At 73.8% G+C, this 14699-nt stretch overlaps 1 protein-coding gene across 2 annotated transcripts in view; it reads left to right on the top strand.

Annotated features, from left to right (window-relative positions):
* The window catches only part of TEP1 (telomerase associated protein 1), a 73031-nt gene that overhangs the window by 2669 nt on the left and 55663 nt on the right, over nucleotides 1-14699 (top strand). For both annotated transcript variants that reach the window (XR_010386408.1, XM_064503324.1), the window contains exons 3-17: nucleotides 242-403; nucleotides 1131-1253; nucleotides 1898-1996; nucleotides 2536-2654; nucleotides 3324-3448; nucleotides 4260-4369; nucleotides 5120-5201; nucleotides 6097-6250; nucleotides 8883-9021; nucleotides 10159-11016; nucleotides 11096-11170; nucleotides 11799-11923; nucleotides 12519-12581; nucleotides 12665-12802; nucleotides 14196-14369. Coding sequence is in view for 1 of the 2 variants with exons in the window: in XM_064503324.1 (XP_064359394.1) it covers nucleotides 242-403; nucleotides 1131-1253; nucleotides 1898-1996; nucleotides 2536-2654; nucleotides 3324-3448; nucleotides 4260-4369; nucleotides 5120-5201; nucleotides 6097-6250; nucleotides 8883-9021; nucleotides 10159-11016; nucleotides 11096-11170; nucleotides 11799-11923; nucleotides 12519-12581; nucleotides 12665-12802; nucleotides 14196-14369 (2546 nt within the window). In the remaining variant the exon portion in view is untranslated. The remainder of the gene's footprint in view (nucleotides 1-241; nucleotides 404-1130; nucleotides 1254-1897; nucleotides 1997-2535; nucleotides 2655-3323; nucleotides 3449-4259; nucleotides 4370-5119; nucleotides 5202-6096; nucleotides 6251-8882; nucleotides 9022-10158; nucleotides 11017-11095; nucleotides 11171-11798; nucleotides 11924-12518; nucleotides 12582-12664; nucleotides 12803-14195; nucleotides 14370-14699) is intronic.

Raw genomic sequence — 14699 nt, 5'->3', positions numbered from 1 at the left:
GGCCCCTCCGTCCTGGACGCCTGGGCCCCTTCTGTCCCGGACAACTGGGCCCCTCCATCCCGGACGCCTGGGCCCCTCCCGGATGCCTGGGCCCCTTTCCCGGACGCCTGGGCCCCTTTCCCGGACACCTGGGACCCTTTCCCGGACGCGTGGGCCCCTCCCCGGACGCCTGGGCCCCTCCCGGACGCCTGGGCCCTCTCCCGGACGCCTGGGCCCCTCCCGGACGCCTGGGCCCCCGCAGGTGGCCCTCTTTGCCCGCCGCGAGCTGGGGCTCCGGGCCGTGAGCTGCTTCGTGGTGGCGGCGGCGGCGGCGGCTCCTCCCTGTCGGCCCCATCTGCGCCGCTACCTGGGCGCCGTCGTCCTCCTGCCCTGCGATTGGACGGCCGTGGCCCGCCTCTACCAGGTGCGCCCGGACGCCGGGGCCCCCCGGACGCCTGGGTCCCTTTCCCGGACGCCTGGGCCCCTCTCCCGGACGCCTGGGCCCCTTCCCGGACGCCTGGGTCCCTCCCAGGATGCCTGGGCCCCTCTCCTGGACGCCTGGGCCCCTTTCCCGGACGCCTGGGCCCTTCACCTGGACGCCTGGGCCCCTTCCCCGGACGCCTGGGCTCTTTCCCGGACGCCTGGGCCCTTCACCCGGACGCCTGGGCCCCTTTCCCGGACGCCTGGGCCCCTTTCCCAGATGCCTGGGCCCCTCTCCCTGATGCCTGGGCCCCTTTCCCGGACGCCTGGGCCCCTTTCCCGGATGCCTGGGCCCTTTTCCCGGACGCCTGGGCCCCTTTCCCGGACACCTGGGCCCCTTTTCCCGGATGCCTGGGCCCTTCACCCGGACGCCTGGGCCCCTTCCCCGGACGCCTGGGCTCTTTCCCGGACGCCTGGGCCCTTCACCCGGACGCCTGGGCCCCTTTCCCGGACACCTGGGCCCTTTCCCGGATGCCTGGGCCCCTCTCCCAGACGCCTGGGCCCTTTCCCCGGACACCTGGGCCCTTTCCCCGGACGCCTGGGCCCCTTTCCCGGACGCCTGGGCCCTTTCCTGGACACCTGGGCCCTTTCCCCGGACGCCTGGGCCCCTTTCCCGGACGCCTGGGCCCCTCCCGGACGCCTGGGCCCCTGACGCCCGCTTCTCCCCGCAGAGCCTGGCGCCGGACCCAGGCGTCCTGGCGCCGCTGCCCCGGGCCCTGCGCGACGCCCTGGTGAGGCGATTCGCCGCCTTCGACCTCCATCAGCTGGGAAAGTACCGGGGCCGCCCGGGCAAGGTGAGTGTGCCCGGACGCCTGGGCCCTTTCCCCGGACGCCTGGGCCCTTCCCCGGACGCCTGGGCCCTTTCCGGGACGCCTGGGTCCTTTCCGGGACACCTGGGCCCTTTTCCCGGACGCCTGGGCCCCTCCCCGGACACCTGGGCCCTTTTCCCGGACACCTGGGCCCTTTCCCCGGACGCCTGGGCCCCTTTCCCGGATGCCTGGGCCCTTTTCCCTGGACGCCTGGGCCCCTCCCCGGACGCCTGGGCCCTTTCCCCGGACGCCTGGGCCCCTTTTCCCTGGACGCCTGGGCCCCTCCCCGGACGCCTGGGCCCCTTTCCCGGATGCCTGGGCCCTTTCCCCGGACGCCTGGGCCCCTCCCCGGACGCCTGGGCCCTTTTCCCGGACGCCTGGGCCCTTTCCCCGGACGCCTGGGCCCCTTTTCCCTGGACGCCTGGGCCCCTCCCCGGACGCCTGGGCCCCTCCCCCGGACACCTGGGCCCTTTTCCCGGACACCTGGGCCCCTGGGGTGGGACTGCGGGTGGGCCCGGACGCCTGGGCCCCTCGACCACCTGGGTCACCCTGAGCATTCGTGCGCAGCGGGGGGGAGCCCGGAGGGGCCCAGGCGTCCGGGCTGACCTCCCCTCCCCCCCTTCCCCCAGCGCCCCCGGGGCCCCCCCCGGCGCCAGCAGCAGCAGCCGCCCCCGACGCGGCCCCCGGCCCGACGCCTCCGCCCCGTCCTGCGCGCGGCCGAGAGCAAGGTGCCCGGACGCCTGGGCCCCTTTCCTGGACACCTGGGCCCTTTTCCCGGACGCCTGGGCCCCTCCCCGGACACCTGGGCCCTTTCCCGGACGCCTGGGCCCCTCCCCGGACGCCTGGGCCCTTCCCTGGACGCCTGGGCCCCTTCCCGGACGCCTGGGCCCCTCTCCCGGACACCTGGGCCCCTTCCCCGGACACCTGGGCCCCTTTCCCGGACGCCTGGGCCCCTCCCCGGACGCCTGGGCCCCTTTGGGGGGGGGTGGGGCGGGGATGGGGGGGGGTGATTGACAGGTACGAGAGGCCCCGCCCGGACGCCTGGGCCCCTCGCTGAATTTCTGCCTCCCTCGCCGGACGCCTGGGCCCCTTCCCGGACGCCTGGGCCCCTCTCCCGGACACCTGGGCCCCTTCCCGGACGCCTGGGCCCCTCTCCCGGACGCCTGGGCCCCTCTCCCGGACGCCTGGGTCCCTCCATCCCGGACGCCTGGGCCCCTCACCCGGACGCCTGGGCCCCTCTCCCGGACGCCTGGGCCCCTCGGGGCAGCTGTCGCGGGCGAAGGAGCCGCCGCCGCTGCCGCCGTCGCTGTTCTCGCTGCGCTCGCTGGTGCGACGCCTCCACGTCACCCAGCCCCCGCAGCACGTGCGGGCGCTGCTGGGCCGCAGGTAGGGCCCAGGCGTCCGGGGAAAGGGCCCAGGCGTCCGGGAGGGGCCCAGGCGTCCAGGAAAGGGCCCAGGCGTCCGGGGAGGGGCCCAGGCGTCCGGGGAAGGGGCCCAGGCGTCCGGGAGGGGCCCAGGCGTCCGGGAGAGGGGCCCAGGCGTCCGGGGAAAGGGCCCAGGCGTCCGGGAGGGGCCCAGGCGTCCAGGAAAGGGCCCAGGCGTCCGGGGAGGGGCCCAGGCGTCCGGGGAAGGGGCCCAGGCGTCCGGGAGGGGCCCAGGCGTCCGGGAGAGGGGCCCAGGCGTCCGGGGAAAGGGCCCAGGCGTCCGGGAGGGGCCCAGGCGTCCAGGAAAGGGCCCAGGCGTCCGGGGAGGGGCCCAGGCGTCCGGGGAAGGGGCCCAGGCGTCCGGGAGGGGCCCAGGCGTCCGGGGAAGGGGCCCAGGCGTCCGGGAAAGGGGCCCAGGTGTCCGGGTTGGGGGGCCCAGGTGTCCGGGAAAGGGCCCAGGCGTCCGGGAAAAGGGCCCAGGCATCCGGGAAAGGGGGCCAGGCATCCGGGGAGGGGCCCAGGCGTCCGGGAAGGGACCCAGGCGTCCGGGAAAAGGGGCCCAGGCGTCCGGGGAGGGGCCCAGGCGTCCGGGTCGGGGGGCCCAGGCGTCCGGCTGACCTTCGCCCCGCAGCGGGGCGGGGCCGTGGGGGAGGGGCCCCCGCCCCGCCCTGCCCCCCCCCCGCACCTGGGAGCGGGCGCTGAGCGCGGGGGGGGCGGCCGGTGTCCCCGCCCACGTGACCTGGCGGCGCCTCATTGGTGAGTGGCTGCCCCGCCCCCCCCGGCCCCGCCCCCTCCCCGCCCCTCCCCCCGCCCCGCGGGACCCCCCCGACCCCCGGGTGACCCCGTGACCCCCCTGTGCCCCTACGACCCCCCCGTGACCCCCCATGACCCTGCGGTGACCCCACGGTGACCCCATGACCTCCCCCGTGACCCGGCAGCGACCCCGTGACCCCCCGGTGACCCCATGACCCCCCATGTCCCCACCGTGACCCTGTGACCCCCCCATGACCCCGCAGTGACCCTGTGACCCCCCCGTGCCCCTATGACCCCCCATGACCCCACGGTGACCCTGTGACCCCCTTGTGCCCCTAAGACACCCGTGACCTCCCCGTGTTCTTGTTCCCCCCCCTTGCTCCCGTGACCCCTTGGTGACCCCGTGACCCCCCCAATGACCCTATGACCCACCCATGCACCTATGACCCCCCTGTGACCCCTTGGTGACCTCGCGACCTCGTGGTGACCCCCTGACCCCGCAGTGACCCCGTGACCCCCCCGGTGACCCCATGACCCCCCCACGCCACTATGACCCCTCTGTGACCCCTTGGTGCTCCCTTGACCCCTTGGTGACCCCTTGACCCCTTGGTGACCCCGCGACCCCTCGCCAACCCCACGACCTCGTGGCGACCCCCTGACCCCCCCCATTGACCCCGTGACCCCTGTGTGACCCCACGTGGCCCCTTGGTGACCCCCGTGACCCCTTGGTGACCCCATGACCCCCGCGGTGACCCCGTGACCCCTCCGGTGACCCCGTGACCCCCCCGTGACCCCCCGTGTGACCCCCCCGCAGCGGAGGGGGGGCCGCCGGGGCTGGCGCTGCTGCGCAACCTGCGGGGGCTGCTGGGGGCGGGGCTGGACCCCCCCACGCTGCACGGCCTGCTGGGACGCCTGGAGGACCCGGTACCGCCCCCCCCAGGAGGACCTGGGGGCTGGGGGGGGGCTGGGGGGGTCCTGGGGGTCCCGGGGGGGATCTGGGGGTCTGGGGGGGTCCTGGGGGGGGTCTTGGGGGTCCCGGGGGGGGATTTGGGCATCTGGGGGGGGTCTTGGGGGGTCTTGGGGGGTCTGAGGGGGGTCCTGGGGGGGGTCTTGGGGGTCCCGGGGGGGGATTTGGGCATCTGGGGGGGGTCTTGGGGGGTCTTGGGGGGTCTGGGGGGGTCCTGGGGGGAGTCTTGGGGGTCCCAGGGGGGGATTTGGGCGTCTGGGGGGGTCCTGGGGGGGTCCTGGGGGCCACAGGGGGGGATTTGGGGGTCTGGGGGGGTCCTGGGGGGGTCTGGGGAGGTCCCAGGGGGTCCTGGGGGGGTCCTGGGGGCCATAGGGGGGGATTTGGGGGTCTGGGGGGGTCCCAGGGGGTCTGGGGGGGTCCTGGGGGTCCCAGGGGGAGGATTTGGGGGTCTGGGGGGGTCCCAGGGGGTCTGGGGGGGTCCAGGGGGGGACTTGGGGGTCCTGGGGGGGATTTGGGGGTCTGGAGGGGTCTGGGGGGGCCCAGGGGGTCTGGGGGGGTCCTGGGGGGGGTCTTGGGGGTCCTGGGGGGTATTTGGGGGACTGGGGGGTCTGGGGGGGTCCAGGGGGGGTATTTGGGGGTCTGGGGGGGGTATTTGCCCCCCCCAGGGTATTTACCCCTCCCCAATATTAACTGCCCCCCCCCCCCAGGCCACCATCGCCGGGAGCCGCCTGCTGCCGTCGCAGCTGCTGGCAGCACACGAGGCCCTGGGGGAGCTGGGGGGGGGCCGGGGTGAGCCGGACGCCTGGGCCCCTTCCCCGGACACCTGGGCCCCTTTCCCGGACGCCTGGGCCCCTTTCCCGGACACCTGGGCCCCTTCCTGGGTGTTGGGTCCCTCCCCGGACGCCTGGGCCCTTTTCCTGGACGCCTGGGCCCCTTTCCCGGATGCCTGGGCCCTTTCCCGGACGCCTGGGCCCCTTTCCCGGACGCCTGGGCCCCTTCCCGGACGCCTGGGCCCCTTTCCCGGACGCCTGGGCCCCCTTCCCGGACGCCTGGGCCCCTTTCCCGGACGCCTGGGCCCCCTTCCCGGACACCTGGGCCCCTTTTCCCGGACACCTGGGCCCCTTTCCCGGACGCCTGGGCCCCCTTCCCGGACGCCTGGGCCCCTTTTCCCGGACGCCTGGGCCCCTTTCCCGGACGCCTGGGCCCCTTCCCGGACGCCTGGGCCCTTTTCCCGGACACCTGGGCCCCTTTCCCGGACGCCTGGGCCCCTTCCCGGACGCCTGGGCCCCTTCCTGGGTGTTGGGTCCCTCCCCGGACGCCTGGGCCCTTTTCCCGGACGCCTGGGTCCCTTTCCCGGACGCCTGGGCCCTTCCCCGGACGCCTGGGCCCTTTCCCGGACGCCTGGGCCCCTCCCCGGATGCCTGGGCCCCTCTCCCGGACGCCTGGGCCCCTCCCGGACGCCTGGGCCCCTTCCCGGACGCCTGGGCCCCCTTCCCCGGACGCCTGGGCCCCTTCCTGGACACCTGGGCCCCTTTCCCGGACGCCTGGGCCCTTTTCCCGGACACCTGGGCCCCTCCCTGGACGCCTGGGTCCCTCCCGGACGCCTGGGCCCCTCCCGGACGCCTGGGCCCCTTTCCCGGATGCCTGGGCCCCTCCCGGACGCCTGGGCCCCTCTCTCCCGCAGGGCCCCCCCCCAGCCGGGGGTCGCTGGTGCGGCGGGTGCTGGCGGGGGCCGGTGTCGCCCCCCCCCCAAGCTGGGGCCGCCGGGAGCTGCGGGCGGCACTGGGGGTCCCCGGGGTGCGGGGGGCCCTGCGGCGCCTCCGCGCCCAGCACCGCCGGTACTGGGAGCACTGGGAGCACTGGGAGCGCTGGGAGGGCACTGGGAGCCATGGGAGGGGGGTTACTGGGAGTACTGGGAGCACTGGGAGCGCTGGGGGGGGTGCTGGGAGGGCGCTGGGGGCCATGGGAGGGGGGTTACTGGGAGCACTGGGAGCACTGGGAGCGCTGGGGGGGGTGCTGGGAGGGCGCTGGGGGCCATGGGAGGGGGGTTACTGGGAGCACTGGGAGCACTGGGAGCGCTGGGGGGGCACTGGGGGCACTGGGAGGGTGCTGGGAGCGATGGGAGGGGGGTTACTGGGAGCACTGGGAGCCATGGGAGGGGGTTTACTGGGAGCACTGGGAGCACTGGGAGCGCTGCAGGGGGGGCTGGGGACACTGGGAGGGTGCTGGGAGCCATGGGAGGGGGGTTACTGGGAGCACTGGGAGCACTGGGAGGGGTGGAAGGGGGCACTGGGAGCACTGAGAGGGGATACTGGGAACACTGGGAGTGATAGGAGGGGTTACTGGGAGCACTGGGAGGGGTTACTGGGAGCACTGGGAGCACTGGGGGGGGCGCTGGGGGCACTGGGAGGGCACTGGGAGCCATGGGAGGGGGGTTACTGGGAGCACTGGGAGGGGATACTGGGAGCACTGGGAGCACTGGGAGTGATAGGAGGGGTTACTGGGAGCACTGGGAGCACCGGGAGCACTGGGAGGGGTTACTGGGAGCACTGGGAGCACTGGGAGGGTGCTGGGAGCAATGGGAGGGGCGTTACTGGGAGCACTGGGAGCACTGGGAGCCATGGGGGGGGCGCTGGGAGGGTGCTGGGAGCCATGGGAGGGGGGTTACTGGGAGCACTGGGAGCCCTGGGAGCGCTGGCGGGGGCACTGGGAGGGCACTGGGAGCGATGGGAGGAGTGGGAGGGGGCACTGGGAGGGGATACTGGGAGCACTGGGAGCACTGGGAGCGCTGGGGGGGGCACTGGGAGGGCACTGGGAGCGATGGGAGGGGGGTTACTGGGAGCACTGGGAGCACTGGGATTGATAGGAGGGGTTACTGGGAGCACTAGGAGGGAATACTGGGAGCACTGGGAGGGGTTACTGGGAGCACTGGGAGCACTGGGAGGGTGCTGGGAGCCATGGGAGGGGGGTTACTGGGAGCACTGGGAGCACTGGGAGGGGTGGGAGGGGGCACTGGGAGGGGATACTGGGAGCACTGGGAGCACTGGGAGCACTGGGGGGGGCGCTGGGAGGGTGCTGGGAGCCATGGGAGGGGGGTTACTGGGAGCACTGGGAGCACTGGGAGCGCTGGGGGGGGTGCTGGGGGCACTGGGAGGGCGCTGGGAGCCATGGGAGGGGGGTTACTGGGAGCACCGGGAGCACTGGGAGGGGGTACTGGGAGCACTGGGAGGGGGCACTGGGAGCACTGGGGGGGATACTGGGAGCACTGGGAGCAGTGGGAGCGCTGGGGGGCACTGGGGGCACTGGGAGGGTGCTGGGAGCGATGGGAGGGGGGTTACTGGGAGCACTGGGAGCACTGGGGGGGTACTGGGAGCACTGGGAGCACTGGGAGGGGTTACTGGGAGCACTGGGAGCACTGGGAGCGCTGGGAGTGCTGCGGGGGGGTGCTGGGGGCACTGGGAGGGCGCTGAGAGCCATGGGAGGGGGGTTACTGGGGTCACTGGGAGCACTGGGAGCACTGGGGGGGGCACTGGGGGCACTGGGAGCACTGGGAGGAGTGGGAGGGGGCACTGGGAGGGGATACTGGGAGCACTGGGAGCACTGGGAGCGCTGGGGGGGGTGCTGGGGGCACTGGGAGGGCGCTGGGAGCCATGGGAGGGGGGTTACTGGGAGCACTGGGAGCCCTGGGAGGGGATATTGGGAGCACTGGGAGAGATGGGAGGAGATACTGGGAGCACTGGGAGGGGTGGGAGGGGTTACTGGGAGCAGTGGGGGGGTTACTGGGAGCACTGGGAGCACTGGGAGGGGGCACTGGGAGCACTGGGAGGGGATATTGGGAGCACTGGGAGAGATGGGAGGAGATACTGGGAGCACTGGGAGCACTGGGAGGGGTGGGAGGGGTTACTGGGAGCACTGGGAGCACTGGGAGGGGTTACTGGGAGCACTGGGAGGGGGCACTGGGAGCACTGGGGGGCTCTGGGGGCTACTGGGGGTCTATAGGGGGCCATAGGGGGGCTCCGGGGGGGGGTATTTGGGGCGGGGGGGGCTGTGGGGGGTGGGGGCGGGGTCTCTGACGTCACTTCCGCCCCAGCGGGGCAGCACTGGGGCAGGCGCGGGGGGGGCTGTGGGGGGGCTGTGGGGGCGGGGTCTGTGACGTCACTTCCGCCCCCACGGGCCCCGGGTGCCCCCCCAGCGGCGCAGCACTGGGGCAGGCGCGGGGGGGGGGGCTGTGGGGGGGGCTGTGGGGTCTGTGACGTCACTTCCGCCCCCAGCGGGGCAGCACTGGGGCAGGCGCGGGGGGGGGCTGTGGGGGCGGGGTCTCTGACGTCACTTCCGCCCCCCCAGTCCCCGGGTGCCCCCCAGCGGCGCAGCACTGGGGCAGGCGCGCGGGGCGGGGGGGGGGGGGGGAAGGATTTGGGGGGGGATGGGGGCGGGGTCTCTGACGTCACTTCCGCCCCTCCCCCCCCCCAGGCCCCGGGTGCCCCCTGATTGGGCGGCGCTGCGGCGGGCGCGGGGGGCGCTGGGGGCGGCCATGGGGGTCGCCGTGGGGCTGCTGCCCCCCCTGCCCGGGCCCGGCGCCCTGCTGCTGCGCCCCGGCGGCCCCCCCGCGGTACGGGACCCCCCCCACCCTCCGCTGGGGGGCGCTAGGGGGCGCTGTGGGGCTGCTATGGGGCTGGGGGTGGTTATGGGGCGCTGTGGGGGGCTATGGGGCTGGGGGGAGGCTATGGGGTGCTGTGGGGCTGGGGGGGTGGTTATGGGGTGCTATGGGGGGGCTATGGGGCGTTATGGGGCTGGGGGGTGGTTATGGGGCTGCTATGGGGTGGTTATGGGGCTGGGGGGGCTATGGGTCGCTATGGGGCTGGGGGGGTGGTTATGGGGCTGGGGAGGCTATGGGGCGCTGTGGGGCGCTATGGGGCTGCTATGGGGCGCTATGGGGCTGGGGGTGGTTATGGGGTGCTATGGGGCTCTATGGGGTGGTTATGGGGTGCTATGGGGGGCTATGGGGCGCTATGGGGCTGGGGGGACTATGGGGCGGTTCTGAGGTGCTATGGGGTGCTATGCAGCTGGGGGGGTGGTTATGGGGCGCTATGGGGCTGGGGGGGTGGTTATGGGGTGCTATGGGGGGCTGTGGGGCTGGGGGATGGTTCTGAGGTGCTATGGGGTGCTATGGGGCTGGGGGGGTGGTTATGGGGCGCTATGGGGCTGGGGGAGGCTATGGGGCGCTATGGGGCGCTATGGGGCTGGGGGCTGCTATGGGGGGCTATGGGGTGCTATGGGGCTCTATGGGGCTGGGGTGGTTATGGGGCGCTATGGGGGGCTATGGGGTGGTTATGGGGCGCTATGGGGCGCTATGGGAGGCTATGGGGTGCTATGGGGTGGTTATGGGGTGCTGTGGGGGGCTATGGGGCACTATGGGGCTGGGGGAGGCTATGGGGTGCTATAGGGGGCTATGGGGCGCTATGGGGTGCTATGGGGCTGGGGGGAGGCTATGGGGCGCTATGGGCCGCTATGGGGCTGGGGGGGTGGTTATGGGGCGCTATGGGGCTGCTATGGGGCTGGGGTGCTATGGGGCACTAAGGGGCCCTATGGGGCTATGGGGCCCTATGGGGCAGGGGCTGCAGCTATGGGGCTGGGGGGGCAGCTATGGGGCAGGGGGGCAATTAACCGCCCCGGGGGGGTAATCAAGAGCCCCAGGGGGGTAATTAACAGCCGCGGGGGGGTAATTAACCGCCCCCCCCCCCCCCAGGCCCAGGCCCGGCAGCTGCTGCTGGCGCTGGTGGCGCTGGCGCGGGCTGAGGGGGGGCGGCTGCTGCTCTACGGCCGCGGCCCCCCCCGCCCCTACGAGCCCCCCGGCGGGCACTGGGACCCGGGGGACACCCACGCCGGCGGGCACTGGGACCCAGTGGATGACATCACCGGCGGGCACAAGGACCCAGCGGACACCGCCGAGGGCGGGCACAGGGACCCAGCGGACACCGCTGCCGGCGGGCACTGGGACCCGGGGGACACCGGCGCCGGCGGGCACAGGGACCCAGTGGATGACATCACCGGCGGGCACAAGGACCCAGCGGACACCGCCGAGGGCGGGCACAGGGACCCAGCGGACACCGCTGCCGGCGGGCACTGGGACCCAGCGGACACCGCCGAGGGCAGGCACTGGGACCCAGCGGACACCGCTGCCGGCGGGCACAAGGACCCAGCGGACACCGCTGCCGGCGGGCACTGGGACCCGGGGGACACCGCTGCCGGCGGGCACAGGGACCCAGCGGACACCGCTGCCGGCGGGCACAAGGACCCAGCGGACACCGCTGCCGGCGGGCACAGGGACCCAGCGGACACCGCTGGCGGCAGGCACAAGGACCCAGCGGACACCGGCACCGGCAGGCACAGGGACCCAGCGGACACCCGCGGCGGCAGGCACAAGGACCCAGCGGCGCCCCGGGACCCCCCTAAAGCTTCGCACGAGGCTCCGTCGCACGAGGATCCGTCGCACGGGGATCCATCGTCGCACGAGGATCTTTCGCACGGGGATCCCTCGCACGGGGATCCCTCGCGCGGCCCCTGGCTGCTGGCGGCCCTGCGGCACCTGCGGCGGCACGTGGAGGTGAGCGGGGGGGGGTCTCGCACGAGGGTCTCGCACGAGGGTCTCGCACGAGGGTCTCACCCCCCCCCGTCGTGCGCAGACCCTGGGAGCCTCCGGCGAGAGCGACAGTTCCCTGAGCGACGCCGTGTGGGAGCTGATGGAGAGCGGCCGGGAGGTGAGCCCAGACGCCTGGGCCCCTTCCCGGATGCCTGGGCCCCTCCCGGACGCCTGGGCCCTTTTCCTGGACGCCTGGGCCCTTTTCCTGGACGCCTGGGCCCTTTTCCCGGACGCCTGGGCCCTTTTCCTGGATGCCTGGGCCCCTCCCGGACGCCTGGGCCCTTTTCCCGGACGCCTGGGCCCTTTTCCTGGATGCCTGGGCCCCTCCCGGACGCCTGGGCCCTTTCCCCGGACGCCTGGGCCCCTCCCGGACGCCTGGGCCCTTCTTCCCGGACGCCTGGGCCCCTTTCCTGGGTGCTGGGTCCCTCCCCCGGACACCTGGGCCCTTCCCTGGACGCCTGGCCCCCTCTCCTGGACGCCTGGGCCCTTCTTCCCGGACACCTGGGCCCCTTTCCTGGGTGCTGGGTCCCTCTCTCGGACGCCTGGGCCCCTTCCCCGGACGCCTGGGCCCCTTCCCGGACACCTGGGCCCCTCCCGGACGCCTGGGCCCTTTTCCCGGATGCCTGGGCCCTTCTTCCCGGACGCCTGGGCCCCTTTCCTGGGTGCTGGGTCCCTCTCTCGGACGCCTGGGCCCCTTTCCCGGACGCCTGGGCCCCTTCCCGGACGCCTGGGCCCCTTCCCCGCAGGTGGAGACGCTGCTGGTGCTGAGCCCCGGCCCGGAGCTGCCGGGAGCCATCGAAGCCCTTTGCTGCCTGCGGCGCCGCCAGCTCCGGCCCTGCCGCGTCGTCAACGTCATCCAGCGGCCCAGCCCGTGAGCCCCGCCCCCTTCCGGCCACGCCCCCTTCCGGCCACGCCCCCAAGGACCCGCCCCGTCTGACCCCACCCCCCTCCCACCAAACCCCGCCCCCTCCCGGCCCCCGGTTTCCCTTGCTTCCCCTCCCTGTGCCCCCAGCTGGAGGCCACGCCCCCTCCATCAGGCCACGCCCCCTCCATCAGGCCATGCCCCCCTACGTGGCCCCGCCCCCAGGGCCTGCCAGGCCCCGCCCCTTCCCGCCGCCCTGGGCCCAGCCCCCTTGCTCCGGTGCCGCCCTGTCAATCATCAGGCCACGCCTCCCTCCAACCAGACACGCCCCCCCCTTTGGAGAGGCCACGCCCCTTTCCCAGGAAGCCCCGCCCACCAGCTTCTTATAGCCTCATTACACGAGGTCCTAACCCCTCCCACCGGGCCACGCACCCTCCCACCAGGCCACGCCCCCTCCCAGCAAGCCCCGCCCCTTCCCTCTCCCCCCTGCCCCCTCTCCGCCCCACCCCGCCCCCTGGCTTCAAGCCCCGCCCCCCAAATCAGCAGTGGGGGGGTGGGTGGGGGCGGGGCCTGCGCTGACCCCGCCCCGCCCCCTCCCCGGCAGCGTCCAATGGGAGTCGCGCAGCGACACGGTGACCCTGGCGGGCTGCAGCGAGGCCGTGCTCCAGTGAGTGGGGGAGGGGCCGTGGATGGGGGGGCGGGGTCACCGGGGGGGCGGGGTCACGACCCCTCTGACCCCGCCCCCCCCAGCTTCCTCGCGGCGGGCGGAGCCGCCCAGCTGGTGGCCCACGTGGAGGCCGCCCCCGCCCGCCACGGCCTGGCCCCGCCCCCGGCCCCGCCCCCGGCCCCGCCCGGGCCCCTGCCGCCGCCCCCGCCCCCCCTGCACAGGTGAGTCGGGTCACGGGGGGGGGGCTGGGGGTCACGGGGATGCCGGGATCGACTGGGATCTGGTGGGATCTGGTGGCATCGGGGAGGTCCCAGGGGCCCTACCACCATCCCTGGGGGGTCTGGGGGGTCTCGGGGATGCTAGGCTGGCCTTGTGGGATGGGAATCCACTGGGATCTGGTGGGATCTGGTGGGATCTAGGGAGTTATGGAGGGTTCTGGGGGCTTCTAGGGGGTTCCAGAGGCCTCTGGGGGGCCGGGAGAGCAGTGTGGGGCTGGGATCCACTGGGATCTGGTGGGATCTCCTGGGATCTGGTGGGTTCTGGTGGGTTCGGGGGGGCTTGGGAGGCCTCCGGGGGCCGAGAGAGTGGTGCAGGGCTGGGATCCACTGGGATCTGGTGGGGTCTAGGGAGTTCTGGAAGGTTCTGGGGGTTCTGGAGGCCTCCAGGGGGTCAGGAGAGGTGTGCAAGGCTGGGATCCACTGGGATCTGGTGGGATCTAGGAAGTTCTGGGGGGTTCCAGAGGGTTCGGGGGGGGTTGGGAGGCCTCCAGGAGGCTGGGAGAACAGCGCAGGGATGGGATCGCCTGGGATCTGGTGGGACCTTGTGGGATCTATGGGGTTCTGGAGGGTTCTGGGGGGGTTCCAGAGGCCTTTGGGGGGCCAGGAGAGTGGTGTGGGCTGGGATCCATTGGGATCTGGTGGGATCTAAGGAGTTCTGGAGCATTCTGGGGGTTTCTGGAGGCCTCTGGGGGGGCCGGGAGAGTGCTCCAGGGCTGGGATCTGCTGGGATCCCCTGGGATCTGGTGGGATCTACGGGGTTTCTGGGGGTTTCTGGACGGCTCTGGGGGGTTCCGGAGGCCTCTGGGGGCCCGGGAGAGTGGTGTGGGGCTGGGATCCACTGGGACCTGGTGGGATCTGGTGGGATCTATGGTGTTCTGGAGGGCTCTGGGGGGTTCTGGGGGGTTCTGGAGACCTCCGGGGGGCTGGGAGAGAGGCGTGGGTCTGGGATCTGCTGGGATCCACTGGGATCTGGTGGGATCTGGTGGGATCTACGGTGTTCTGGAGGGCTCTGGGGGGTTCTGGGGAGGTTCCGGGGGCCTCTGGGGGCTCGGGAGAGTGGTGTGGGTCTGGGATCCACTGGGATCTGGTGGGATCTGGTGGGATCTACAGTGTTCTGGAGGGCTCTGGGGGGTTCTGGGGGGTTCCGGAGACCTCCGGGGGGCCGGGAGAGAAGCGTGGGTCTGGGATCTGCTGGGATCCACTGGGATCTGGTGGGATCTGATGGGATCTACGGGGTTCTGGAGGGCTCTGGGGGGTTCTGGGGGGTTCCGGAGACCTCCGGGGGGCCGGGAGAGCGGCAGGGGGCTGACAGTGTGGGGGGGGCGGATCCCGGCAGCCATTGGCGGGGCCTGCGCCTCTTCATCTCGTCGACCTTCCTGGACATGGGGGGGGAGCGGGACGCCCTGGTGCGGGCGGCGCTGCCCCGGCTGCGGGCCCTGGCGGCCCCCCACGGCCTGGGGCTGCAGGAGGTGGATCTGCGCTGGGGGGCCGTCGCCCCCCAACCCCAGCAGTGAGCCGGACGCCTGGGCCCCTCGCGGTCGGGGGTGGGGGGGAGCGAGCGGATGCCTGGTCGGGGGGGGCCCCGGATGCCTGGGCCCCTGGGAAAGGGGATCTGGGAGTCCTGGGTCCTTTTGGGGGGGGGCGATGCCTGGACGCCTGGGCCCCTTGGGAGGGAGCCCGGACACCTGGGCCCCTTGGTGTGTGTGGGGGGGAGGGCCCGGACGCCTGGGCCCCTTGCGGGGGGAGCCCAGATGCCTGGGCCCCTTTTGGGGGAGGGGGGAGCCCGGACGCCTGGGCCCCTGGGAAAGGGGATCTGGGAGTCCTGGGTCCTTGTTGGGGG

Source organism: Dromaius novaehollandiae, chromosome 36 (assembly GCF_036370855.1).
Source record: "Dromaius novaehollandiae isolate bDroNov1 chromosome 36, bDroNov1.hap1, whole genome shotgun sequence".
Taxonomy (NCBI): domain Eukaryota; kingdom Metazoa; phylum Chordata; class Aves; order Casuariiformes; family Dromaiidae; genus Dromaius; species Dromaius novaehollandiae.
This window is presented reverse-complemented; position numbering and strand designations above follow the sequence as displayed.